This window comes from Brachionichthys hirsutus, chromosome 6, assembly GCF_040956055.1.
Source record: "Brachionichthys hirsutus isolate HB-005 chromosome 6, CSIRO-AGI_Bhir_v1, whole genome shotgun sequence".
NCBI classification, from domain to species: Eukaryota; Metazoa; Chordata; class Actinopteri; order Lophiiformes; family Brachionichthyidae; genus Brachionichthys; species Brachionichthys hirsutus.
The window spans coordinates 2,353,271-2,380,155 of record NC_090902.1 but is presented as its reverse complement, the minus strand read 5'-3'; the positions used below and the strand labels follow the sequence as shown (position 1 = coordinate 2,380,155).

Sequence of the window (26,885 nt, the reverse complement as noted above, 5' to 3'; positions counted from 1 at the left end):
TGACATTATATTAAACTAATTTATTCGGTCATTCCAAAGCCTGTAAGTAAAAGTCAAAGCTGTGCTATATGTCTTCTGCTGCAGAATTCAGAATGTGCTTGTGGTTTTTGTCTTCAGTCGTGATTTTGATCAGCGATAAAACGCTGGTATAAAAATGATACATTACTCATTAGGACTTTTAAATCACAGTTCTACGAAAGTCATGACTAACTTGTCCCGAAAAAGGGAGCAGAGAAATCTGTCCACACCCACAAATGAACACACCCCACCCTCTCATTCACCCGTATCGCCGAAGCAGGAAGTGAGTTGTACGCTGGAATGCTGGCTGCAGTCCACGCAACACATTACCAAGGTGGGGGGCGGGAAACGGGGCAGAGCCAATGGGCAGAGGCTGATCCCTGCACACACAATCTCTGAGCCACTCGCTGCCATTCTCACACACGGCTGTTAGACAGCAGCACCGGGGTGAACGCTGGACGATATGCCGCAGTCGCACCAAACCGTCTGGACACGGATCACGCTACCTGGCCCAACTGTGGACTAGCAACAAGGGGGGGGGGGTATTTATCTATCAAGGTGGTTGTGTCACTCCGGGAGGAATTCCAAGTATCCGTGGTGAGTGTCCAGACCTCCCGCAGCACGTCTCACCAGAGCCCTGCCGAGAAACTCCGTTGTCGGTTGTAATTTTAAAGTCTGACTCCTCTCCGAGACGGGAGCCGGTTGCAGTAAAAACCTTCAAATCTCGAGCGTGACGCGTGCTTCTGATGTTATTTTGGCTTGTTCAGTGCGCAGTGTCTGCTGCGAGTAAAAGGGGCTGCGCGTTCCTCATGCTTGGGGCTGCAGACGAGGCTTTCCGCAGCTTTGAAGCCAACATAAAGACCTGTTCTCCTGCTGTGGGGCGAACTTCGTTAAAAAATGACTGACAGATGCAGCAATGATTGACTGACGTCTCTGAAATGTTTTCAGCGCGTCGTCTATTTTCTCTTTCAAGAAACTTCCGCTGCCGGTGGCCTTTTTTTTTTTCCTCTGCCGGTCGAGTTTACATTGTGAAACAAAAGTCACAAGTTGTTCTCGGTGTCGGCGTCGGCCTCTATTCCAGAAACGCCAGGGCAAAGTCCGAGGCATGCGGTCGGGGTGGCCACGCTTTAACTCCGTGGAATTCTGTTTGTATTTGTAATTCGAGAGGCGGTTGGACGGTCGCACACATCTCTCACGGGACGTTGGTGAACCTCTCACTCCCAAGACTCCCGTCCTCTTCTCCCTCCTTCTGTGCCGGGTCTAATTTTTAAAGTCTTGCATAAACAGGGTGTCTAATCTGTGTCCTTCTTAAGAGGTTAAGAGATCCCTCTGACGTTTCCTCAGTTAAACGGCTTACCAGGAGCGAGGAGCACCTGTGTCGTCCTCCAACCCGGAGCAGGGGCACAGATTAGGGTTCGCACAGTTCAGCCAGACAGCAGAGCGGTTCCGATCCGTCGGTGGAGAGCTCACACAATGAAAGGATTGCGACGCGCGTGGATTGACATTCCAGACGCCCAGGCTTGTTGTGTAACGAGGGGAATGCGAGGCCACTGAGGGGAGGTGAGATGTCAGCGAGTCGACTGAGGGATTATGGGTTTAGGATGAAAGGAGGATGTCTGAAAGGAGCTCATACCGAGTCTCTGATGGCAGAACTTTTACTATTTCTATTCATAAGAGCATCAGTTGTCTTTGTAAGGCATTTTAATTTGCTGCTGAATGTTCTAAAATCCCTTTGAGTAGGCTGTAGAACACAAGCCACGCATTCACACGCAGATGGACCATGCGAGGCACCACCTGCTCATCCGTTCAGTCATTCACGCACCAATAGGACAGTCACTGGGTAAAACGGAGGCTGAATCGCTGTCCTTCCCGATTTAAAGGATGACCACTTGACCTCCCGAGTCTGACGGGAAGTTTTGGGATGACGTTTCATACCAGGTTTCTTCTTTAAAATTAGTCACTTTTATTGCATCAAGTTGCTGATATTCCATAGCACAGCAGACATTTGCTGACATCTCATCTGGATTCCATGCACTCGTGTCGCAGCCATAAGCTGGAGCTTCATGTTAACGTTTCAGTAAAAAAAAAAAAAATCATAGCGTAGCAGCATTTTTAACGGTGATGACGTTTCTACGCTGCTGTCTAATATTTGTTGTCTAATGTACAGGTTTGATTTTACGTTGTAGACATACTGCGGTGGCGGCTTTAATCTCTAAACAAAACTCTCACCCGCTCCCACACTCTCCACTTCCATAATCCCGTCTTTAATATCTCACATTGCCAGGAGCATTTGCTTCTGGCAAAACTGTGGATTGGATTACTAATTATGCAAATATAATGGGGGAATATGTCGGATCGTGTCACTTGGCTGCTCCCATCTCGTCGGCTGCAGGGTTTTCTAATGCGTAAATGTTGGAATCACTCCTCTCTTTTCCAAAGTAGAGACAGCCAAAGTAGCTTCAACAGGATCAGCACTGGGTATAGAGTCCAAATGTCTGTAAAAGCACATTAAAAGCCCTCGTTCCGTTTCTCTGAAGTTCAAAAAGTTTTTGTTTGTCTATTTGTGAAAATATGGGAAAACACCGTAGCCCTGTTTGGCTCTGTGATGGGATTCATGTCCGTTTATGTTCGGACAAGCAGAGTTTAAACAGCAGCCGTCAGCATTAACCCCCAAACTGCCTCCACAAAGATAAGCGAGGTCGCGTTCGCTCCGGTTTAGTTTATGGGCACCCTGCAGCAGTCAACTGTCCGTCACGTGAAGTTATTTGACAGGCTGTTGTTTGCGAGGCAGCAGAAAGTCGACAAATTAGCCAGGTAAAAGTGCAGCAGTAGCAGCGAAACGACAGAGAGGCTGACAAAAGAAGAAAAGACACAAAACCCAACAAAGGCTTGTCCATGAAAGGCAGGAGAATGAGGAACGCAACGCAAGCGGAATCGTTTGGAAAATGAAAACCCACATCAAAAACCATCATTTTGCTCTTTGCCACAGTGGCAAGTGGAATATCTCCAGCGCTTTGCTCCGAGGAGGTATTCATTATCCAGCCCCCACCGAGCTGTCGCCATAAGCCCGGGGCTCCAAAGCTTTTAGCCCCTGCTGTGTTTGAGCGTTGCACCTGTCGGTGTGATTGATGACATAAACTGTTCAGGTAGAACTTCCTACTCGATTAAAAAAAGAACTCAAACGATTAAGCCGAGATCGATGCCGCAACACGACCAGTTTAGGAATTTAGAAAAGAAAAGCAGCAAATCAAATCTGGACAGAGCAAATACGTACACCAAATTATAAGGCGCATTACTATTTGATCAATCCCATTTCCATTCCGAGAACCCACAAAGACGTCTGGGATTCTTTTACCTGGAATGAGAATCACCGTGTTGCACGCGACCCTGGCTGAGGTGATGCGTCTCCACCTTCCCCACGATTTAATATCGCAGAAAGCCTTCAGAGCGAACTGATTATACTTTGTTTGTGCAGGTCAAGGTCACGGTGACCAGCCTGAACACTTCAGGTTGTTGTGCTCGCTGGTCAATCAAACCACACCTTCCAACCTGCCCAGGCTTTAGTTCTGGCGTGTTCTAGTTCTAGTGGGTTTGTGTGATAGCAACACGTGCAGTAGGACTAGCTACGCCGGCTACCGGGCGGCCTGGACCGAGTGAAAGTTTAAAGACGGATAACCCACGTTCTTAGACACAACTAGAAAGTTTAAATAATGCAAAACGCAAAGCAGACATGCCAAAATCGACAGCGCAAGTGTAACTTACAAAATAATCAGCCAACAAGCAGCATCTGGGTCACATTCCCACAAGAAAGATTTAGACCCCCCCCAAAAAAAAAAGAAAAACAAGGAAGTCCTTGTGTCTCTGTGTTCTGATTGGCTACCGAACAAAGACAGCATTCTGTCCAACTCTCAAGCCCCCATGCACAGAATTTCCAGCGTTGTTGCCCTTCTCTGCAGCTTTCAGCACCCCCCCGGTTCCCCCCGCTAATCAGGAAGCGAGGCGTACTGTACAAACTGTGACGTCGTGAAAGTGAAGTTTTCCAGAGTTTCCCCGCATTTGGGAGTGGCCACGGCTGAAAGGAGGAACTGTCCACTCAATGCTGCTCTGTTCCACATTTCACACACCTTCCATGCTACATGTTTAAATGGGGGGGGGGGGGGGGGGGGGGCTATAGACAGACAGTTTATATATGTCTGTCCTAGTTCTTAGCCGGCGTGAGCGTCACAACTCACGATTAATATATCTCATGCCATCTGTTTAGGGAAGGATGAAAACACATTTTATATAAATCAATTTCTTCTTTTTTTCCTGCGCAGCTTTGGGAAGCGATCAGCAGGCAGCCAGCGGCGTGGATGTGAGTGCATCGTCCTGGAACCCTCGGAGATGATTGTGGTGAGGTTTTAACCACACACTGTGCCCCTGGCATTACCTCATGCACAGACCAGCTCCTGACACACACACACACACACACACACACACACACACACACACACGTTTTCCTTCCTATGCAATCAAGGCAAAATGGAACAAAAGAGAAAAAGCAGCAGTTTTCAGTTTTCATAGATGGCATAAACATATTTTATGAGTTCTATATAATCGGTCCATGTAGGGGTGGCCTGCGCCTCCTTGGAATACCAAAGCTACTTTAACAGCTGCAGAGTCTTTAATCCAAGACTGATCAGCGACCCTGACCCAGTTTTAGGGCAAATCAAATGTTTGCCGATTGGAAAAAGTTGCAAATTGGTCGCCGAGGCAGAGAGCAGCAGCAATCGTCTGTTGAGCCGAAGCCCTTCGAGGCCGGCGGATCAGCAGCGATAAAGTTCTGCTGATGAGGAGGAAGCACGCCGACGACAATCACACTGTCCAAATGAAACCGTTCTTCATTGTGCAGCTGCTGTGGATTCTCACCATTAACCGTCTCGTACAACACACAAAATGAATACATCCTTCTCATGCCGGTCTTCCTGAAATCGATTCTTGCTGCTACACTTCCACTCCCCGCTAGTTCCCGCCCTTTGCCTTCATTCCAAAGGAGGGCAGAAAACAAAACTAGAGAAGTAACCCTGAGCTCGCTCGCCGGGTCATGACTGGTTATAGCTGCCGCAGCCGCAGCACGTCCTCACCGATCTTACCATCGCAGGCTGTAATTGCCGTTTCTCCAGTAATGTCCGCCATAGATTGGGGGCTTCTGGGCAACCCAGTCGGTATCGTGTCCTCGCAGACCCCATGCGCTTCACCCTCTCATTACTGGGGAGGATCTTTATGCTGCTGGGATAGACGCAGCCGAATCCCGTCTCCCCAAACGCAAACGTCGTGTCATCATCACGAGAAAAAAATCATTTAATCCAGCGGCGGAAAGCAAAGCGAGAGCCCCTCATGTGAAGCGGCACGAACGCGGGCGTGTTAACGCCGTGCCGAGACTTTTAATTTAGTCGCGCAATCACACATGCGTCTCACTCGTACACAGCTGCCCGGCCGTTGTCATGGCAGCAGTTGGTACGGAAGATGGAGATTTTACTGGTGTAATACCAAAGGCTTGAAGGCTGTGAAATGTGAAGCCGCAGTGATGGATGGACCCCCCCCCCACACCCAAAGTAAAGAGTATCCAAAGCACGTCGTTCCACCATGACCCAACAGAGCGGTCTGTTTTAAAAGCTCAAATAGTCTGATTACTCGTAGGAGATGACTTCACCGTCTGATTGGAAGCGACATCCGGTGCCAGTTTCCACTCGGAATATTTCTCCCCTCAATTTAGCTGTTGAAAAATGGAAACGTTGGTTTTCTCCTGTGTGTAATTTCACAACCGTTAATATCCTCAACAGGACGATCTATTTCACCCGTTTGGACGGCATCTCTTTTTGTCTCCACTCATCCACTCGATTCTGTCTCTTCCTGTCTTTCTCGGCTGCGGGGGCCATTTGACGTCGGCGTGCTGCGTGCACACACACAAGGGTGGTGGTGGTGGGGGGGGGGTCGATGAAGATGAAAACAGTTGCCCCCCCGCCCCCCTCTCACCGTCTCTCTCCCTTCCTATCGTTTCCAGGTGGACTATATGGATGAAAATGACGAGTACTTCCAGCGACAAGCCTCGCACAGACAGTCGCGCCGCCGCTTCCGAAAGATCAACCAGAAGGGAGAGAGACAGACGATCATCGACACCGTGGATCCGTACCCAGCCGGAAAGCCGCCCATCGGCCGGGGATATCACACGGTGAGTTTTTGCAAGCCGGCGCCACTGCCGCGCTTTTCTTCTCGCTGCTGCCCATCGCCAAGGCGACTGCCGTTTTGTTTTTGTGGTCCTCCCGTGCCGTCTTGCTTCAGAACGCCGTCTGGTTGTCCTTTCTGATGCTCGTTCCTGTGTTATTGTGTAACGGCATCTCCTTGGTGGGATGTCCTTTTCCTTTTAATGTTTGATTCCGTAGTGCCGTTCCTTGCCGGTTGTGATACTTCGGTGTTCAAATGTGTGTCTGTTGTGTTTCCATCAACCCTCTGTCCAGGACACGCTTTATTTAGCATTCTTCTTAGCGTTCTACGCGGAAGCATTTTGGTTGGTTGTCTGCTGCGTCTCGTGATCCGATGTTGCATCCAGCGTTCGAACCTCACTGCTCTCTTTACCCTTGCAGTACTTTTCTGTGCAGTTATTTACACGTCGGCGTTTTACGTGCTGATGTACGTAGTTCTTCAATGCGTTTTGCTGTTGATCGCTGAATCAATAAGGGAATTGTTTGGTTGGGGAGCTGGCTTTCGAAGCCGTGGCGTCTCTCCAGTCATTCCAACCCAACCTTTGACTCAGAAACTCGCATTCCAGTTCATTCTTTAATCTGTTTGCGTTTGCCCGTCTGGTCGAGAAGAAGCTTTCCGTCACCCTAAATGATTAAAATGACCTCCCTATGAAGTGGTTTCCCAGCTTGACTTTTATTTTTTTATTCCAAATCTTTCACTATAAATGCTGTCTACTTCTCATTATTTGACAAACCTTTCCTAATTCCTGTTTCTGCATGCCAGAGGGAAATCAATAGAATAACTCCACTATAGAAGCAGCGTTGTGGCTCGATGCTCTGCTAGCGTAAAGCCTCGGGCACAGCGCTGTTTTTATGGGAGCCTATTTACTTTAACCATGTGAAGGGATTCCACTCAGACAGAGGGCGGAGTCTCGCCCATTGATTTGCACCAGGCTTCCTCCCTTTCGTGCTTTACTTCCCTGGGAATGGGGATATTCAGTTATGCACACAACATTCCCATCATTTCTGATGTTTCCTTGGGGGGGGGGGTTCTGTCTGTGTGCCCCTGTTCTTCTTGGAACGCTGTGAAACAATCCTGCTGAAAAAGGCAAAATGCAGCAAAGGTTCTCCTCCCTTTATCCCCCCGCCCTGTTTTCTAAATTTAGACCCCGCTGTGTTTTAGCTTCAAAAGACTGCGCTGAACTTTCTCATGGCCCAACATCTCCCGTCACACAGTCCACTCTCGCCGCTCGAGTACCATTCCTGTGGGAAGGATGAAGCGGGTGCCATGGCAACCAGCAGTCCCAAATGGGCTGTGCTCGAATGCACTTAGAAGTACAGTAGGGAAGGGAGCACAGTGCGCCGCCGCCGCCGCTGATGCTGCTGATGACAGAGGCGGAAGGGAGAGCAGAGCGAATGAGAAACGGAATCTGGGAGGATGCTAAACCGACACGGCAAGCTAATCTCCAGCATTTAGAATGCCAGGCACACCTCCGAATTCACCCCGTCGCATCCCGAGACGTATGTAGGAGGCGAGAGACTCACAGAGGGAAGAGAGGAAATCTCACCGTGCAGGTAAGGGTTTTATTCAGCTGAGTCATACCTATGATGGCGTGAAAACATCCGTGGAGCCGCTGGTCTGAAGCTTTCAAAGTCTGTTTCAGTTTCAGCTGCAATGAGTAATGAGTCATTTAGTCGCTGATGAGCTGCTTCGTATAATCTCATACATAATATATGCAGCAGTAGCCAGAAAAGCAGAAGTTTCCAGGCAGTATATTTGGTCTGCACAGTAATCCAAAACTAAAAGGTACTTCATTTACAATCCCATGTATTAGATTACAGTAGTGTGTACTCACATGTGAGAGCCGCTAGTCATTAATCTAAATGATTTCAGATCATGTTGTTTAAGCCATTAGAGATTGGATTTGAAAACTCTCGCGTTATTACCACCGACTTTAAACGCCGGCTGTTTGATGACTAGCGACGCGCACAATGAGACGCGACTTACCGACGCAAAGCGATCGTCCTCGGCTCTGCGTCAAGTCCCGAAATAGCAAATGCTCTCTGCCTTCATCGCCGGCGAAGGATCGCTTTGGACCGACGAGGTCGCAGCTTGATTCACACGATAGGCAGGCGGCGCGCGCAACGTAAGGTAGCGTTGGCCGACGCTCTTCTCGCACCGGTGGAGGACGACCAAGTTCTCGATCCCACATTACAAAGCCGTGATTTATTGGCTTGTTTGTGTTTTTTGCAACTAGCTAAAGCCGGTCTGTGAGAATCACTTCAGTATTTAGGCGGAGGCTGTGATGTTGTATTAATGCACAACTCATGGCAGAGATCTAAACTAGGTTATAGCTGCGCCTGGAACGCTCCATTCAGATTTATTGTCAGAATTGAGGACCGCTTTACTATGAAACCAAAAATTCATATGATTAAGATGTGATTTAGCGGCCGGGGTTTTTCTCAAAGCATCTCAAAACCTCTCTGCAGTTAAAAGTAGCTCACCATGTGCAATGTAATGATCACGTTTTTCTGATGCTCTCACTCCAAGTGCCTGTCGAGAGACGCAGCTGTCCTTCGAGCTTGGTTTAGCATCATTAGAGGAAAAGAATCGTTCCGACAGCAAACACAATTAAAGCGGCGCATCAAAGCAACGTTAAACACGATGCTAATGATGCATGCCGGATGGAAAGAGGAGGCTTTAACATTTAATGCATCTTCTGTATGCTCCGAGCAATCACTTGACACTCAGCCGTCCTGTTCACAATGATGCACACACACACACACACACACTCGATTTTTCTGTATATTCCTCTGCAAAGGCTCATACTCAGTATTTCACACCAGCTCTCCATTTTGAACTTTATCTCACGCAATCCATCTCTTCCTCTAATGTCAACAGCCGTTTGTGTTGTTGATCTGCGGCACGCACGCACACGCGCACACACACACACACACGCACACACACACTCACTTACGGTAATGTCTTGATGCAGATTCGGTCTGTCGCTCAGTTTAAATTGAACCATTAAGTCATTCTATTGCTCCTCTCTCTCCTTCACACACGTTCCTCCCATTTCTCCCTGCTCCCTTTCTTACTTTGAACTCTCCTCTTGCTCGCCCTCGTCCAATGGCTCCGACTCTCCGAGCAGATGAGTAATATTCCTCCTCTGGGTTTACTCAATGGTTTATATGAGCATCCAAGGCTCCAAACAGCTGCTCCATAATTACACAAGCAGCAGGAGGCAGACGATCAATACTCCTTTCCTCGACCCGGGGCGGCGCAGTGGTTAGCGAGGCCACCGAAGTGGCCATCAGCAGTTCTGCTCAGTTGGTGTGTCCTTGGCTTTGTTACTGACTACGTATTAATCGCTTTAAGGCCTGTATGGACCTTGTGCAGGTAAAGATGATTCCTTGTCAAGTATTTTATACAAAATATTTTTAGTGCCTGATGAATATGAATTTAATGCACGGCACAAACGTATGTTCGAGGAGGCTACTTTGTAGCACAGCTTAACTTCATTGGAGCTGAAGTCGTTTGTGTCAACGATGCAATTTAAGTGCACAGCAGCTGAAAGGCAGGTTTTAAAGGAGCAGTTCGTAAAGTGAAGACGTTGAGATTAGCTCAAAGGCCGGCCTAATAATCGTGTGTGTGTTTCTTCATGCTCGTCCCTGATGGTTAAATACGGCTCGTCTCTGTTGATCAGACCGGCTATCGTGATGAGGTCAGGAATGTCCAGCAGCAGCCAATGGCATGCCGTTGTGTCGCTGCCTGTCGGCGGCTGCGCCCAGGCTCTGTCCTTTCTCAGCGTGATGCAGAAGACGTTTGTTGTGCCGCTTACACCCACTGTTCGACTGGCAGACGGCTCGTTTCCTAACGCTCATTTCCTCTGCTTCTTTTCATGGCTTTCTCCTTTAACCCGGCCGCCAGGGATGCAATAAACCACAGGTACCGTATCGTTCGATGATGTCTGTTGTGTGTGTCGGTGTGTCGGTGTGTTTCCTGCTTCTCAGCTCTCCAGCTATCTGTGTTTGTGCTTCTGTGCCTCCGTTCCCCTTTTTGTCGCATCTGTAGCCCCCTTGCTGGACTTCCTTAATAAACGCCTCACGTTTGCCGGCATGGAGGCCGATAAAGAGAAGGATCCTGTTCCGCGCCCCCCCCAATCCACCGTGCTACCGCGCGGTTAAAAGCAAAAAATGAATTGGCTCTGATAAATCTGTTCTCTCCTCGGCTTCCTTGCACATTATCCCGCCTCTGATCTGAGAAATGAGCGTGCTCGGGTGAGAATGGGCTTCATCACGTTTCACGGCCCATGATGGAGCGATGAAAGGCGCCGCGCGGGTCGAGCTTATGGACTGGAAACCGAGATAATGGCAACAGTTTAGCTGATTGATCTGAAACACACCGTGCCTCTCAGCTGATGATGTTCTTGATGATGATATTGACTGTCTTTCGGCGCCATGGATTATTATTATCCCTGCTGGGCGTGGGTGTGGTTTTGTTAGGTCTCTCCTCACTGTTGCCGTGAATGTTCTTTTGACTACGCTGCCATCGAAAGATCTGTTATCCAATCGCAACATGGCTACCAAGATGTGAATCTGCCACGTGTGCTGCAGGAAGTTATTTACGGAGCATTTACACGCATCTGTAATCCCCAGATGTGTCTGGAACCACATCACGTCTTCGTGTTCCGCGATCGAGTCCCGCCAGAAGGAATTGATTGCACGGAAGCCGTGGAAAAGATCAGACCTCGATGGTGTCGAGCCCTCAGATCTGATGAGGAGCGAGGGCGCAGGCGGAGACCAACCTGCCACTCTCGGGCTGCAGAAAAAGCCCAGCTCCTATTTTTAGAGCTTGTCCTTCGTGACAACCTGCTCTGCTTCGGCTGTGCGGAGATGAGAAAGCCTCCGTTTGAGTGGACGACGTGTCGGCGCTGCAGCAGCTGCAGACGAGATGCTTCATTGTGCTTTGATTTCTCCTGCATTCTTTCAAGTTTTGCTTTTGTCATTTATTAATCTGTCCAAATAATTGAGCAAAAATCCAGTCTGTAAAACACCATTGAGCACAAAGGTATCTCACTTCATATTTAAACCGCTATTTTTAATTTAGTTATTTTATTTATAGGTGATCAAAGTGATTAATTTACGAATTAATCAAATACTTATGGATTTGTATTCATTCTTTTTGTCTGCCGGCGGATTAATCAACATCAAGTCGAGACAGATTTGTTAAAGCTTCCGAGTGACGGATGAAATGAGACAAATTCTTCACAGAACATTCTTATTCCGGAATGCGGTGCAGTAAATCTGTTAATTTATTTTCATTTAAAATGGGTTTACTTGTCTAGCAGAGACACCACGAGCAAAGTCTGTTCCCGGTTATTCCTGGCTGACGATCAGCCATCGGGCTTCGATGGAAGGAGCTCGTGCTCCCATAATGCATCTGTAGTCGTGCCTCGTGGAACTGGGGAAATGATCTGCTTATTTACAGCCAGCTGTCGCATTTCTCAACGCCAGATCATGTATCAGCCAATCACTGACATTTGATTTTTGCTTTTGATGTCTGTTTTGACATTCAAACACCTTTTTTTAAATATTCGTGTTTTCTGAAGGCTCCATGGATGACATTTAGTTTCCGTGGCAGTGAGTCGTCATGGCGACGGTAGCGCCAGTAAGCCGTTTCGCTGTGTTGTGATGTTTGACGAAGGCTTACAATAGTTTTTCTAAAAATAAAGCGCGTACAACCGTCTCTCTTCATATCCTCGCCTTCCAAGTCCCCCCCCCCCCCCCCGGATGCATCTTGACACAGAATGAGGCCGTGAGGCGATTAAAAAAACGGGATGACAAAGGATTTTAAGTTGTTTTTAAACCTTTTATCGTGTTTTCTGCATCACTGGGTTAAAGCAAATACTTGGAGTGTATCCACTAATAAGTTTTTAGTCAGTATTTAAACGTGTTATTTGGGTGTGTGCGCTGTATGTACTGGGAGGAATATATCGGACCGCCTCTTCTGTCGTAATGGTGATATTTCTGAGAGAGAGCAAGGATTAATGCAGCGAGCTGGCAGAGTGTGTGTGTGTGTGTGTGTGTGTGTGTGTGTGTGTGTGTGTGTGTGTCGTCCTCCTGGCTCATGGACTGTCGGTGAATGAGTGGTTGTAGTAACGCGTCATGCCGGAGCCCTTGAACATGCTGGTTGGTATCTTATCTACCTGCTTTATCATTGGACAACAAGTATCGGCACAAAGCTTCGTTTGCGATTGACAATGATTTTCTTGATACTCTGATCCGTTTGAAGGTCCCTCGTATCGTACCAATGTGGGGTTTCCATGGTAACACATTTAGTCGTCCCTGAAGGAGCGGTCATTTATCTGGTCATTTACTTTCTTGCTACGTCAACCGCTACACACATGGAGCGCCTTTTTTATTTTCCTGCAGCGTAACACAATCTCAGAACTCCCCGCGTTATGACTGCAGATTTAGCGCCGCTCGCTGTTTGTGCGTGCTGAAACGAGGACAATTATCATGTTCATCCTTTATCTCGTGACGCTAACGGCGTGCTCTGCTGGTTGGTTTCCTCTGCAAATGAAGATGCGTGCACTGTTTATTTCACCCGTGGCGTGCTTTCCCTTTGTGTGTCTGTGCGTCCTTTGTGTGTATCTGCCATCCAGCAGTGTAATGGCTTTTTTAATGGCGCTGATGTCACGCAAAACGCCATCACATGGCCCACGCTGAGTTCACAGACTGTTTACCGACGGCCGCCGAGGCACCGCCCCCTCCACTTCATGCTTTTAGCACACGCTGCTATCGAGCACGAGTGTATTACTGTCACGCCCCTCAGAGGTGATGATGAGGATGATGCTGAGAAGGGGGGGTCGATGCTTCCGTCTCTCCACCTTCACTTTGAGCTCATGATTAGTCGGTGAAACGATGATTAATCGGCTCGGTGGATCCTAGAGAGCTTGAATTGTTGGGGGGGTTGGGCAGGAAAGCCTGCCATTCCCCAGATACAACCCCGTTGCCGCGGTGATGTAATAATGCCCTAACCCCCCCGCCCCGCCCCTCCCCCAATGATTGCTGCAGACATTAATAATTGCCCTGCGCAGTAAAGCACCTGAGCCTTCTTTTTTCCAGATTTATTGTTATATCCATTACATCATGGCCCGGGGCAGGAGAGATGATGTCATATTGGGGCTCCAGCTTCCCTTCCCCCCCTCGACTCCTCTCCCCCCCCCCCCCCCCCCCCCCTCGCTGGATGTCAAGAGGCCATCGTGTACGTGGAGCGATTCTGAGTGTCGAGGGGCCTCCTGGCGGCACAGACGCGTCTCCTTCCTGCTTTCCTCGCGTCGGCCGTGTCTATTTCCTGGTGACGCTGAAGCGGCAGCCTATTCCTCTCTTTCACTCCCTCTTGTCTTCCCTCCCCTTCTCTCCATTTTGTCCTCTTGCTTCCATCACCACAGCAACCAAAAAGGCCTGGTGGGGTGTGTAGGGGTTGGGTGAGTGGAAAGCTTGAGGGGGGGGGGGGGCTCCTGCATACCCCGGTTGCCATGGCTATTCCTGCTGAGTGACAGTGACAGTGACATCATCGCTGTGTTCCTTTTGATCTCCTTTTTGCTGCGCCTTTACCCCAGAGATGGGGGCTGTCTCTCCGCGTCTCCCTCATTCACTCCCTCTCTGAAGAGGAAGTGGTGTCGTCTCCCCACCCAGGAAATGGCTTTCCTTCATTCGGTTACTATACCAACCGGCTCCAGCCGAAGGGAGCGTGGTAATGGAGGGGGGGGGGTGTCCTCCACTCCACTCCAGAGGAGAACAGCCATAGTGGATGTTCTTAGAGCATCAGTGTTTGGCAGGGGGGTGGGAGGAGGTCCTAACCCCCCCCCCCCCCCCATCCCTGACACTCACATGCACACAGCCCCCTGTTCCCGATACAGACGGCTGGGTTTAACGCACAGTCCCTCGGCGGGGGCTGCAGGCGTCTCGGTCTTCACGTAGTGTAATGGTGCATAAAGGCGTGCGTGCGCGTGGGTGCGTGTGTAGTTTTGCTACGGAAGAGGGCGGGGCGAAAATAAAATAGAGAGGGGAGGCGGAGGGTTGTCAGCCATTCCCCCCCCCCTTCCTGTTTTCTGCTTTATTATCGGCGCACCGCTGCTGAGACGCGTTTGTCAAGTGCGAGAGGAGAAACCGGCTCGTCATCGCTGGGATTAAAGGAGATTTCTGCCCCCCCTCTTTGGTTTTGAGGCTTTCTCTTTTTTTTGGGGGGGAGGAGAGCAGCTGGGGGGGGGGGGGGGGGGTTGGAATAAACGCAGACGCCGGTTGGTTCGGAGAGTCCGATCGAAGCGGAGGGACAGCGGATCCTCCCAGAACTGTCGAGCCGCTGCCTCCTTCCAGAGAGAGACGGAGCGGCCGAGGGAGGGGGGGGGATGAAGATGGGGGGTCCAGGCAGCAGCTTAAAGCCGCGTCCGGGATGTTAGATTATAGCCTGGAGAACACTTTCATGATGAAACCATTAGCAGCGTCAGACAGCAATGGAGTCCCGAGCCAGCCGGATAAAGCCCCGGTAAGGAGCCGATCGACGGCAGCGTTCTCCCTCCATCCTTCTCTCTCCCTCCATCCTTCTCTCTCCCTCCATCCTTCTCTCTCCCTCCATCCTTCTTCTCTCCCTCCATCCTTCTTCTCTCCCTCCATCCTTCTTCTCTCCCTCCATCCTTCTCTCTCCCTCCATCCTTCTCTCTCCCTCCATCCTTCTTCTCTCCCTCCATCCTTCTTCTCTCTCCATCCTTCTTCTCTCCCTCCATCCTTCTTCTCTCTCTCCATCCTTTATGACCCACCAGATATGATTACCGGCCCTTTAATGGACGTGCGTCGGGTTTCTATCGACTCTCTGCGAGGTGAGTGATGACGCGGCAGGACACTCCAAGGATTTGGGGGGGGGGGGGGCAAACCTGATTATTGGCCCCCGACGAGCCGCCGATGTGTGTCAGTGTGTTGCACTAGAAACGGCTGCCATGTGCTTGCTGTCACACACGACTTGATTGTTTTAGGCCCTAAAAATGACCCGTCGGATCGATATATTGTCAAAAACAATCAAAGGCGCATCATCCTTACCGATCCCTGCAGAAATGCTCGAATGATGCTCGAAGCACGCACGCACACACGCACACGCGCGCGGTTCAAATGCAGGCTGCGTGTGTTTACCGTCGGTGCCTCGTGCAGACGTCACGCTCCGTGACTTTCGGTCCCTGAAGCACGTCCGTGAAATCAGTCGCACCACGTGTCACGTCTGTGCAAACAGCACCAACGGGGATCGATCGGAGGTGATGTGCGCGTGTGTGTGTGTGTGTGTGTGCGCGCGCGCGCGGAAAGCAGCTGTTATCATACTTGAAAAATAAATCGATAAAATAAATCTCCGGCGCGTGACGCGGATTGTTGGTCTCGAGGCGAAAAGGAAAACGACCATTTTGCACGTTGCGCGTGCGTCTTTGCCTCTCAGCCGCTGAGCGTCGACGCTGTCCGTGGCGCTGTCCGTGGCGCTGTCCGTGGTGCTGGAAGCAGCCGCTCCAGCAGACGCCAACAACCAGAGCCGATCTGCACTTGAACGGTAAACGGATTGATCGGCTGTCAGCACCGCTGGTATCACTCTCTCTCTCTCTCTCTCTCTCACACACACACACGCGCACGTGTGCACGCAGACCACACACACGCAGAGGCAGGGCTGTAAGTCACGCTGATGGACGAACCCATCACTGCCCTCGCATTCCCATAATAGTAATGGATGCGTCATCTGCTTCAATTGATTTGTTAAATGTCACTAAAATAGGTGCATAACTTTCCGCTCTCCTGCAGTTTATTAACAATAAATGATCAATTGGTATCGTCTGGTGTTGATGGTCCGACGTGTAACGTGTTTCTGAAGACCATTCGTCTTAGAGCGTCCTCATTCTAAAGGTTAAATGAGATGTGCTGTATGTTGAAGCATCGCCGTGATGTCACCACTAGCAGCATCTACGTTCTGTTCATGGCCGTGTCACACGAGTAATCGCCATGAAAACGATCTCTCAGCATTGTTTGACTTGTTTTTCCAGAATAGTTTCCACGACGACAGCCCGTTACACCTAAAGTTAGACGCAACAAGCCAGCAAGTTAACACAAATGTGTAAAACACAAATCCAATAATCAAAATTTGGCTCCTTTTACAAATATCTGTCTCTCGGCATGTGGATTTTAACTAACATCTTCTGCAGCCAGAGTTAAAATGAGACCCCCCCCCCCCCCCCCACCAATTTTTTATACTTTAAATAATTTGCTTTTAATTAGCTGTTATCTATATTTTTTATTTCCATCTTCTCTCCCTGCCCCATTTCATTTAACTTGTGGTTCTTGTTTTGTTTTGCGTATAAATGAATACTTGAACAAATATTATTTCATCCCAGCAGGATTCCCACTAGGGCTTGAGTCACTAACGGCCCACAGGGGGGGGGGACCCAAAGAGAATACCCGACCCTTTTAACGGGACAAACTCTGGGACCGGTCGGTCTGTTTTTTAGTCTTCCAACATCGGCATGTCTCTATTTTTTATTTAGCAGGAGGCAGCAGACGATGCTAAAGGCTAATTTGAAATGTCTAAAGAAGCTGCGTAGCTCCAGACTTTCTTTCTTCGCTCCCTAATTTAAACTCGTATAACCAGCAATTAAAATTTGACTCCTTCCTGCAACTGCTTGGGCATTCTGCGATGCTCTCCCCGCCATGCAGGGCTATGTAGCGTTAGCTGGGCCGCCCGCATTGTGGAGCTAGCATATGAAGGCGCTAAAGAGATTGAGAGCAAGCCAGCACTTCCTCCCAGCGATCTGGGTCATTAGGTCGACGGTGTAATTTAAGGAGCGCCACATCTGCTCGCATGCAGGCAGAACTGGGCGTTGCAGCTCCAGCAATAGGGGCGATGCTTAATCCTCCCGCGGCAGCTGATTGGACTTACTCTCGGCTCGCGATTCTGCAGAGCCCGATTCATTTGTTTGCGGGAGGGAATTGAATCTGGAGCGAAGGAGCACAGAGGGATCTGTAGAAGGTAGGAGAACGGCCGCTGCGTCATGCCGATGCTCGTGATGGAATGAAACGCTACAGAGTGGATATTGATTGCGGTTTGATCGGATGTTGGATGTTATCGTGCCGCTCGTTGGAAGAGCTTCATGAGTGCGTGTCTTCATCCATGCTGGCCGAGTCTCTGGCATGCCATTGGTCAGAAGAGGTCAATGGACCACATGTTTCCACACTGAATGGACCCCGACAGACGGCTGACCTAAATGAGTGGAGAGGAAAGATTAAATGTGTATTATCCTTTCCCTTTATCCCCTTTTCCTGCCCTCCCTTCCATCTCCCCCTCTTTGGGTCTTTGGGGGGAGGGGGGGGTAGCTTATAGTTTATGGGGGTTTGTTCGAAGAGGTGGGGCGTTTGACTGGTTGTGGAAACCGATGGGGGGGGGGGGGGGTGGTAGTGTTATTATTGACATCCAGTCCAGTCCAGTTCCTGATTGAAAGGCCAAATCCACACGACCAATTTCTGTTCTCTCCATAATGAGAATATTATTAGAATATTTAATGACTTTGGGATTCAGTGAAATAATATTTAACAGTTACTTTGGTGTTTAGACTATTGATTGGGGGTGGGGGGGTTGATGAGGTTTTATCACAGCAATTACAGGCGCAGAGATTCGTCGCACAAACACAATTATGTCCGTAAAAAGCAGCTGGAGGCGTTGGAAGTGAAGTCGGCCACACAACCGAATGGGAAATAGCATGCTGCGGGTGGGGGGGCGACTGACTGGGCCCTCCGGTCGACCGTTTTAGTCAGTGCAGCCAGCCAGATAATTAAACACGACGGCGACGCTCGACACGGTGCCGTCAGATCACACCTTCGCACCACAGGAGGTGTGACTTCTGCGTCTCGGTTTCTTATCACCGACATGAAGACGCTCCTAGCGACGAGATATATTTCTTCATCTTCCCCTCCAACGGCATCCCAGAAACATCTTCGTATATATTTTGCCACACCTTCAGCTTCATTGTCCATCTTGAAGGGCAGATTATGAATTTCCTCACGTTCCAATGATGCCCGTAAAGGCAACTCGCACCCCTTCCCAATCTCCGAGCTCATTGATCGGGCCATAATGTGGACGAGGACTTTAGAGGCTGGGATATCAGGCCGTTCGAGAGCATGCAGCGGCTTCAACCCATTTACTTGCAAATGAGCCTCTCGGCATGTATTTCTCTCCATTCCACTGCTGGAGCTGATTTCCAGCAGTAATTTGAAGCCGGGTAGATAGTTACAGTAAGGCCCTGACTACTAAGGGTGCTTCAGAGAGCATTTTGCCTTTAAAAGCTCAATGGGAAGCGTCAAAAGCCACGACTGACCGATGTTTAGGAAGGTTCGAAAAAATGAATATTGATGATGTTCCACAGCCAGAAGTGGAGCTGGAAGCGGCTCAGAGCGGTTTTATTTTTTCCTGCCGCGTATCAAATACATATTGGTAAATAAAACATTCTGCCATAAAATATTCACCATATTCACGTCTATGAACCAGTTTGATTAAATTCATAATTCATTCCTCTGGCATAGTCAGCTGAGATGGCTTTCGTGTGAAAGGACTTCCCTTTTTATTGGATGCATAAAAATAAATGCTTGTAAAAAAAAAAGGGGGGGGGAGGGATATAAAATGTTAACTTGGCATTTACAGGTGTAAATGAACGCCGTGTGGACGAGTTTTAAGGGCCATAGATGGCTAAACGCTAATATTTACAGCCAGTACACTGTAGCTGTATGAGTTTGAGTTGCTTTCTTGCTAACGGCTCAACTTGTTTTATCTTCAAACATCAGGGGGTTCTTGCTGTATTTACATTTGCGGCTCTTCTCCACACAGAAGGGGGTTGACCCATTTTCAGTACAGTTAATTACAGTGGGGGGGTTTCTTGTACTTCTACATGCATACAGTGTGACCCCCCCCCCCCCTGCTGGCTGTTAATTTAACACACCTGAGGCTCATGCTGTAATTAGGGCCCTCCAGAGCAGCTAAAGTCTTCCGGCTAGCATCGCTACACAAGGTGTAGGAGTGAAGCCGTCTCCTTTACGCTCGGGGGAGGACATCATGTGGTCCGCAGGTAGCGTTAGCGCCGGCTGGCTGACACTGACCATTGGTGTGTGTATGTTGTGTGTGTGTGCAGCTCCCCGCAGACTTCAGCAGACTTCACCTGGCTGACGGCTTGCACCCACAGGTGACCCGCGTCTCCTCCAGCCACTCAGGATGTAGTATCACCAGCGACTCTGGAAGTAGCAGCCTGTCTGACATTTACCAGGTAAGGACCCCCCCCCCCAGCATGGACGCCGCTGGGTAGCCGAGTAGGTGGGGTATGTTGCTTACTACAATATTAAAGTGTCAAATGGCAGTAAATCTGCCCCCCCCCCCCCGTGTAGCCGTACTAAATATCTGGGACAGCCCGTGACTGAAGAATTTCGAAGGGGTCTGGTCTGGAGTCGGGATGGAGGCTGCACCATCAGCCTCCATCCCGACTCCAGCTCTGCCTCAAATCATCTCTGAGAAGAGATGAAGAAGAAGAAGAAGAACAGCGCCTCCGAGGAGCTGTGGCGCTCATTCCTGAGCGAGAAGAGGCTTTCGTGCAGGTTTAAGAGACCGACTTGAAAGAATATTTTCTTGTGTGACTAAGGTGGGAGGAAAAGAAACGCTTTCCTTCGCAGAAGTAAAAAAAAAAAAAAGGAAAATGCAACACACACACACACACACTGTGGACGTGCCCCAAACCCTGCAACTAATCCTCTTAGCACATAGCGCCCCACGCTATTGGCTCCAAACACCCTCACCTGCAGTTGTGCGGTTGACTGAGGCATCGGAAGGAATCGCTTTGTGTTGTCGGTACCTCTTTCTGGATTGTGCGAGGTTCCAGATCGCGTGGTTTGAATACACTTCCATGATTGCGTATGCGTGTGTGCGCTGCTGGCACAAACGTGCGGTTGTATGGTTTTGATCAAGCTTATGGCTGGTCGAACAGGCTCCTCCGTTCCCCCATCTGTGCTCCCATGTCGCGTCTGTCTCTGTGAAACACGTTGCTCTGTTTCTTGCTGGATCCCTCCTCCAGCAGCTTTTAGTCTCCCCGTAGCAGCAGATGCTCCGCCTCTGAGGGCCGTATCCACTCAGACACCTCGGCTCGGATTGGCGCGTGTGACCACAGATGCCTGCTCACCTCCGCTGGTGATCTCCTTGTACCTGCACTTGTGCCGTTGGGTGATTTTGTAGAGGACGATGTGTCACTTTTTGGTCCCACGGAATGCTTTCGAATTTAGAGCTGAAAGAAATCATTTATGTGCAACTCTTTTTGAGAATCTTTTAATCAGAGTCCAAATGAGTGGCTGTTTTTCTTTTAGAGTCAGAAATTGAGTAATTTTGGCTGTTGTTTGCAATCAATCCATTTTACCTTGTTTTTTTAGAAGCATAATTATTACTATATAATTAGGCAGTTGTCTCTTATCCGTAATGCGTGTCACGGGTTACGCTGGAGCCTATCCAAGCTGGCTACGGGTGAGAGACTGGGTCCCCACTGGATGAGTCGCCGGCTCATTGCAGGGCCGTGATGGTTTGTGATGACTTTAAAGAGTTTATTTTTATTTGAGTTGCGTTTTAGACTTTGGATGGTAAAATCGTCCTTGATTTATGTTTGTAGAAATATTTCCAGTTTTTCTTCTCTCTCCTTAATAGTCTCATAACCTTTCAGACTTTTTTTTAGACGGCTTAGTGTTTGTTGCGACTTCTCCGCCCCGACAGTTAAATAAAGGAGATCAAACCGCTTCTAATCAGGAGCTCCCTGTCTCTAATGTGAAAACTGCCTGTACTGCACCATTACTTTGTCATGTAATTAAATAAAGTTGCACCCTGTTGGTTTCAGTAACAATAACAACGTAGATTATCGACAACGGTTGGTCTTCTCTCGGGGTGTTTTAAAGTGAGCGGATCAAGGGAAGACCTGGTTCTTTACACTGGGGGACCACGGGAAGTTTAACGGTACACAGACGTGTATTCACCGGTCCAATGCGGTAAACGACGCAGCCTCACGTCGCCACCGGCCCGGCACGCTGTTTTGAGTCTGAATAAATCATGAAACTGTTCCTTCAGAAGGACTCTGAGCGCATTGATCCAAGAATAGCCCAGATGAAATATTAATAGCACCTGACATGGCCACTGCAATACGGATTGTATTTTTTTTTTATGCGTGGATGTCACCGAGCCGAGCCTGCTTAAGAACACAAAGGCGCCTGTTTAATTACGGCGATGCGGTTGTGCCGTGTTGTCTGTTTGTGCAACCTGTCCTTATCAGATGAGGTCACTGTGGCGCCGCCCCGCCTCTGATTTATGATTGTTCCATCATTCATTAGCTGCGGGTGAGAAGCGTGATGGACCTGTCCATCTCTAGAAGATGAGCAGCAGGATTCACGTCCGTCTTTCCTGCCCTTGTGATTGATTTATTCCATTTTGTCGCGCTCCTTTCTTAATCCGTGATTCTCTGCTATGAAAAGGCCTGGCTGCCACGCCCACTGGGGCGTCTGCACCAGGGGACGCCCAAACAGCCTCTCAGACGCCGGCCTGAATCTTTAATGAACCTTTTGCTCATGGCGTTTGAGGAGGAATGACATGATGTGTGTGTGTGTGTGCGCGTGTGTGTGTGTGTGTGTGTGTGTGTGTGTGTGCGTGTGCGTGTGCGCGTGTTTGAGAGACGGGGAATCCGAGCCTTGACGATTTAAAATCAGTCTGGGAGGCTAACATGCGTCTGTTGATGGGATTTTGTGGACCGTTTACAAAGACGACTTTTCCTCCTCCTATTAAGGAAGTTGAACGCCGGCGCCATATCAGGGTAGGAAGTGTTTGTGTTTGCTTTGTGGCGATGCAGCAGGACTCGTGCGTCGGCTTTGGCGTTGTCACGGTGGCACGCACAAACCGTGCTGAAATCTGAAATTAATAGACGCCTGTTTTCTTTGATAACGGGAATTGCACGAGTATCTCTCCTAATTTGAATTCACTCCTCCTCGTAGGCCATTGTACCAATTTCACACGTCCCTTCATCTCCTTGTGCTTCCAAAGAAACGGGATCTGTCCGGGAGGCAGCTGTTCATGATGCTGAATGCATTCGATCGATTTCATGAACGGACGGAAGCTTCCCGTTTGAGTTTTTAGTGGGAAACGCTGCGCCCCGGCTGATGTTTGCGCTGTAACGCGTTTATCAGTGTGTGTGTGTGCACGGTGCACGGTGCAACCTGCTCCTTTGTTATCCGTGTTATCTCACGTTTACGCTCTTTCTGTCGCATGCTCTTCAGCAGTCGACCGTGTTTATTCACATTTCAGGCATGTGGCGTGTCGGTCGGCGTTTCTGCGTCCTGCTGCTCAACGTGAACATCCAGCCGCTGCTGGCGTCGGAGATCCCTCCGTTTTATTTCATTAATCTGTTGAATTGACTCTTTTATTTTTCTCTCTCTCTCACCTCTTGCAGGCCACAGAAAACGAACCGGGCGACATGGACCTGAGCGGCTTACCGGAGACCGCCGTCGACTCGGAGGAGGACGACGATGAAGAGGACATCGAGCGGGCGTCGGACCCCCTCATGAGCAGGGACATCGTGCGGGACTGCTTGGAGAAGGACCCCATGGACAGAACCGACGATGACATAGGTGAGCGATCGACGCTTTTATTGTGGCGGTGAATCAGTGTTTGTGATTCAGTGCTGCAGAGAATGCCCCCCCTTTTCACCGATTGCCCCCTCCACGGTACGCTCCCCTCTCTGCCGGCAGGCTTTTCTAGGTCACACAGGCACATCCTCGCCTCTCCCAGCACATTAAACTTTTAAGTGCTTCCGCAGCTTCACACGCGTCGCTGTTGCTGTGCCGAGCGCAGGTCAACAAGAACGCCGGACTGCTGGCGAGCCGGCCGGTAGACGAGGAACGAGGAACGAGGGAGCGACTCACTCGGTCAAATACAGCCAGTATTTAAAGCGCACAGATATTAGATAGGATGGGACATGACATCTGAGTGATATTTGGCCTCACGTTCTCCCGATGATTTTTCTATTGGCTGATCACGCTGGCGACGATCCATTTCGATAACCCGCTGGAAGCGGCGGCGGTGTGGACGCGACGAGAGCAGCGACGGCCGTCTCTTCTGTCTGTCGAGACTTGCGTTGTCCTTCTCCTTCACCTCCTCCGTATATCCATGTTGTCTCTCCTCTGTCCCCCCCTCCCAGAGCAATTACTGGAGTTCATGCATCAGCTACCGGCCTTCGCCAACATGACCATGTCGGTGAGGAGGGAGCTCTGTGCCGTCATGGTTTTTGCTGTGGTCGAGCGTGCCGGGACCATCGTTCTCAACGATGGCGAAGAGGTGCGTCTCAGTGTCCGTCCACGCAGCCCCGCTTTATCTTTTCCATTATTCTGTCCATCCATGTCTGGGTCTATCGGGGACCTGGAGCGTAGCCCCCCCCCCCCCCCTTCACACCAATGAATAGCTCTCCTTCTATTTGATGTTCTGCTCCATTAAATCTGAATGCCAGACAACCTTTCTAGGAACCCTCAGGCATCTAAAGCAGGCATTGCATGTTCTCTTCCCTCTTTCCTAAAGACGGGAAACAAGTTTTCCTGCTGATGTTTGCTTTGTTTTTAGCTATGATGCTCCCAAACGATAAAGAGCAGCCCATGCCTTGAAGGCTCTCGTCGTAGTGAATTCAGTGTTACACCGAGCCGAATTATCCTGTTTGGGTTTTGAGATGTGGAAATCCGAAATGTTGTCTGCTTTTCAGGAATTCTTGAAAGCGCTCTTATTTTTCACTGAATCCCTCAAAGGCATAGATGGGGTGATATTCAAATCAAGCCTTCATTACTGCTAACAATGTTTTTTCTGTATTCTTACTTGATATCCTAATTAGAAAATAATCCAGCACTATCGTGTGTGTCCCCCCCACCAACAAAAGCATCTGTTATGCAGCAGTCTCCCTGCAGCTTCTATTGGTTCTTTTTGCTAAGTAACTTGCTTTGAATATAATGTAATCCACGCAAACATCATTGGTCGCTTTCATATCTCCTTCTTCGTCGTCTGACTCACCCTCATCGTTTGATCCAGCTGGACTCTTGGTCCGTGATCCTGAACGGTTCAGTGGAGGTGACGTACCCCGAAAGCCGGACGGAGATCCTGTGCATGGGGAACAGTTTCGGGGTGTCACCTACTATGGAGAAGGAATACATGAAGGGCGTGATGAAGACCAAGGTGGACGACTGCCAGGTAGCATGTGGTTCATGTTTATCAGCGGGGTACGGTTAGCGGGCCTGTCTGCGCTGCCTCAGGAAACGCAGTACACGGACCCTGATGAACCTCATCTCCATAAATGTGAAAAACAGCCCATTTGAAAGGAAATAGGCCAGCATAAGAGCAAAAGCACTTAAAAACGGTAGTAAACAGCAAAAGCAGAACCGCTGAGATGTTTTGCCTTTTAATCATCACGGGCTGAGCTCCAGTCCCTTGGAGGAGAAAATGTTTTGCTCCTAATTAGAGAATGTTCTTTTTTTTATTCAATAATTTATTATTGGTTGATAGTTCAGTCACGGTGTTTAACTTTCAGGCTCTGCTGTGGCAGAGTCACGCGACCCGGTTACACAAATAGAAGATGTCAGTGCCGTGTTAACCTGCATCTATAATCAAATCCGACCCTGTCGTTTGCTCTCCCCCATCTCGTCCAGTTTGTATGCATCGCCCAGCAAGACTACTGCTGCATCCTCAACCAGGTCGAGAAGAACATGCAGAAGGTGGAGGAGGAAGGGGAGATAGTGATGGTGAAGGAACACCGGGAGCTGGATCGCACCGGCACCAGGAAAGGACACATCGTAATCAAGGTGATCGATCACCGTTGGGGTCTTCTGCGTTAACCCTTAAACACAAAAGAGTACAGTTCATTTATGACTAACCAATAAACCGATGACCTTCAACCTCAGGGCACACCAGAGCGTCTCACCATGCACCTGGTGGAAGAGCACTCAGTGGTGGACCCCACCTACATCGAGGACTTCCTGTTGACGTACAGGACCTTCCTCTCCTGCCCCATGGTTGTGGGCAGGAAGCTCCTGGAGTGGTTCCATGACTCCAGTCTCAGGGACAAGGTATGGGACCAGGACCACAGTGTGCCTGCATGGACCGATGAAATAATGCAGAATACTATTCAGGGAGAGGAGTGCTTGTATCCTGCAGGAAGTGCCCGATGAGTTCAACAGCCGTGGCTTGATCTGTGCTGCTCATGTGATTGCTCCAGGTTACACGGGTAGTCTTGCTGTGGGTAAACAATCACTTCAATGACTTTGAGGGCGACCCTGCCATGACTCGCTTTCTGGAAGAGTTTGAAAGCAATCTGGAGAAGGAGGTGAGTGCAAACCGCAGCGCAGGGATGAACACCCTTCTCCCATCTGGTTATGTCATGCGCTTTTGCTCACGTCCGTTGTAATGTAATTCCAGAAAATGTGTGGGCATCTCAGACTGTTGAATATTGCGTGCGCTGCTAAAGCCAAGCCGCGGCTGGTGACGTTGACCAAGCCCGCGAGGGACTCTCCTCTCGCCTTCGGCCTCCTCGGAGGTCAAGAGAAAGGTTTCCGCATCTTCATCGAGGCCGTGGATCCGGGGAGCAAGGCGGCGGAAGTCGGGCTTAAGCGTGGCGATCAGGTCAGAGCCCTTTATCGCCTCCTTTTCTTCTTGTGTTGAAGTTCCTTACTGCTGTCAAGTTCGGTTGTTAAGTCTTCGATTGAACTTGCCAGTAGCCGCGGATGCAACTTGATGTCTCAGCCAGTTTTACACTCGGCAGTCTTCTTGGCTTGAAGCACAGAGCTCTTAATCCTTGAATGAGAGAAGCCCGCCCGACTCCCAACATCCCCTGCAGCTGCTCCTCCCAAGCATCCGTTTTCTCACACATGCTTACAGTGTCCATGCTAACTTACTATGCTCAGTCCCTTAGAACCAACCGTAGCTTCAGTATCAGTGTCGTGTTCTGTTGTCAGCGCGTCATCGGTAGGAGCCAGCATCTCACGAATCGTTTTTGAGCCCAGAACAGCCATTTGGTTTTGTAAGTCAATGTTTCCCAACCTCACGACTGCAGAGGAGGGTCTTTACTTCCATTCGAGCCAAAGGTGATTTCCTCTTCCGCTCAAGAGGAAGCAGAGAAAGATGTTTGGCCCATGTCCAGATGTGAAGCTGCGAAAACACAGACAAGGCAATTTGATGGTGACCTGACCCACATGAATGTTAACGGCATGTAAATGTCGCCATAGCATGCCAGAGCTAATTATTTCATAAACGCTGCTTTTAATAGTGGTATTTCTGTTTAACCGAGATGAGATGTGAGGAGGCCGGAACGCAAGAACGCTGAAACGCATCGTTTGTCCTTGGCTGGCGACATAAATCGTATTCATTTTGGGCTAAATGCACCTCGTCTCGTCTTCCTTCTGCAGATCCTGGAGGTCAATGGGCAGAACTTTGAAAATGTCCAGCTCAACAAAGCCAACGAGATTCTGAAAAACAACACCCACTTATCCATAACTGTGAAAACAAACCTTTTAGGTAAAGTATTGCGC

At 49.4% G+C, this 26,885-nt stretch overlaps 1 protein-coding gene across 1 annotated transcript in view; it reads left to right on the top strand.

Moving 5' to 3' along the window:
- rapgef2b (Rap guanine nucleotide exchange factor 2b) overlaps positions 1-26,885 on the top strand; it is a 57,275-nt gene that overhangs the window by 19,775 nt on the left and 10,615 nt on the right. Inside the window, exons 5-15 of the mRNA XM_068740870.1 lie at positions 4,335-4,410; positions 6,062-6,229; positions 19,448-19,579; positions 22,778-22,955; positions 23,525-23,661; positions 24,397-24,555; positions 25,011-25,163; positions 25,263-25,427; positions 25,577-25,684; positions 25,777-25,980; positions 26,763-26,871. Coding sequence (XP_068596971.1) covers positions 4,335-4,410; positions 6,062-6,229; positions 19,448-19,579; positions 22,778-22,955; positions 23,525-23,661; positions 24,397-24,555; positions 25,011-25,163; positions 25,263-25,427; positions 25,577-25,684; positions 25,777-25,980; positions 26,763-26,871 — 1,589 coding nt within the window. The remainder of the gene's footprint in view (positions 1-4,334; positions 4,411-6,061; positions 6,230-19,447; positions 19,580-22,777; positions 22,956-23,524; positions 23,662-24,396; positions 24,556-25,010; positions 25,164-25,262; positions 25,428-25,576; positions 25,685-25,776; positions 25,981-26,762; positions 26,872-26,885) is intronic.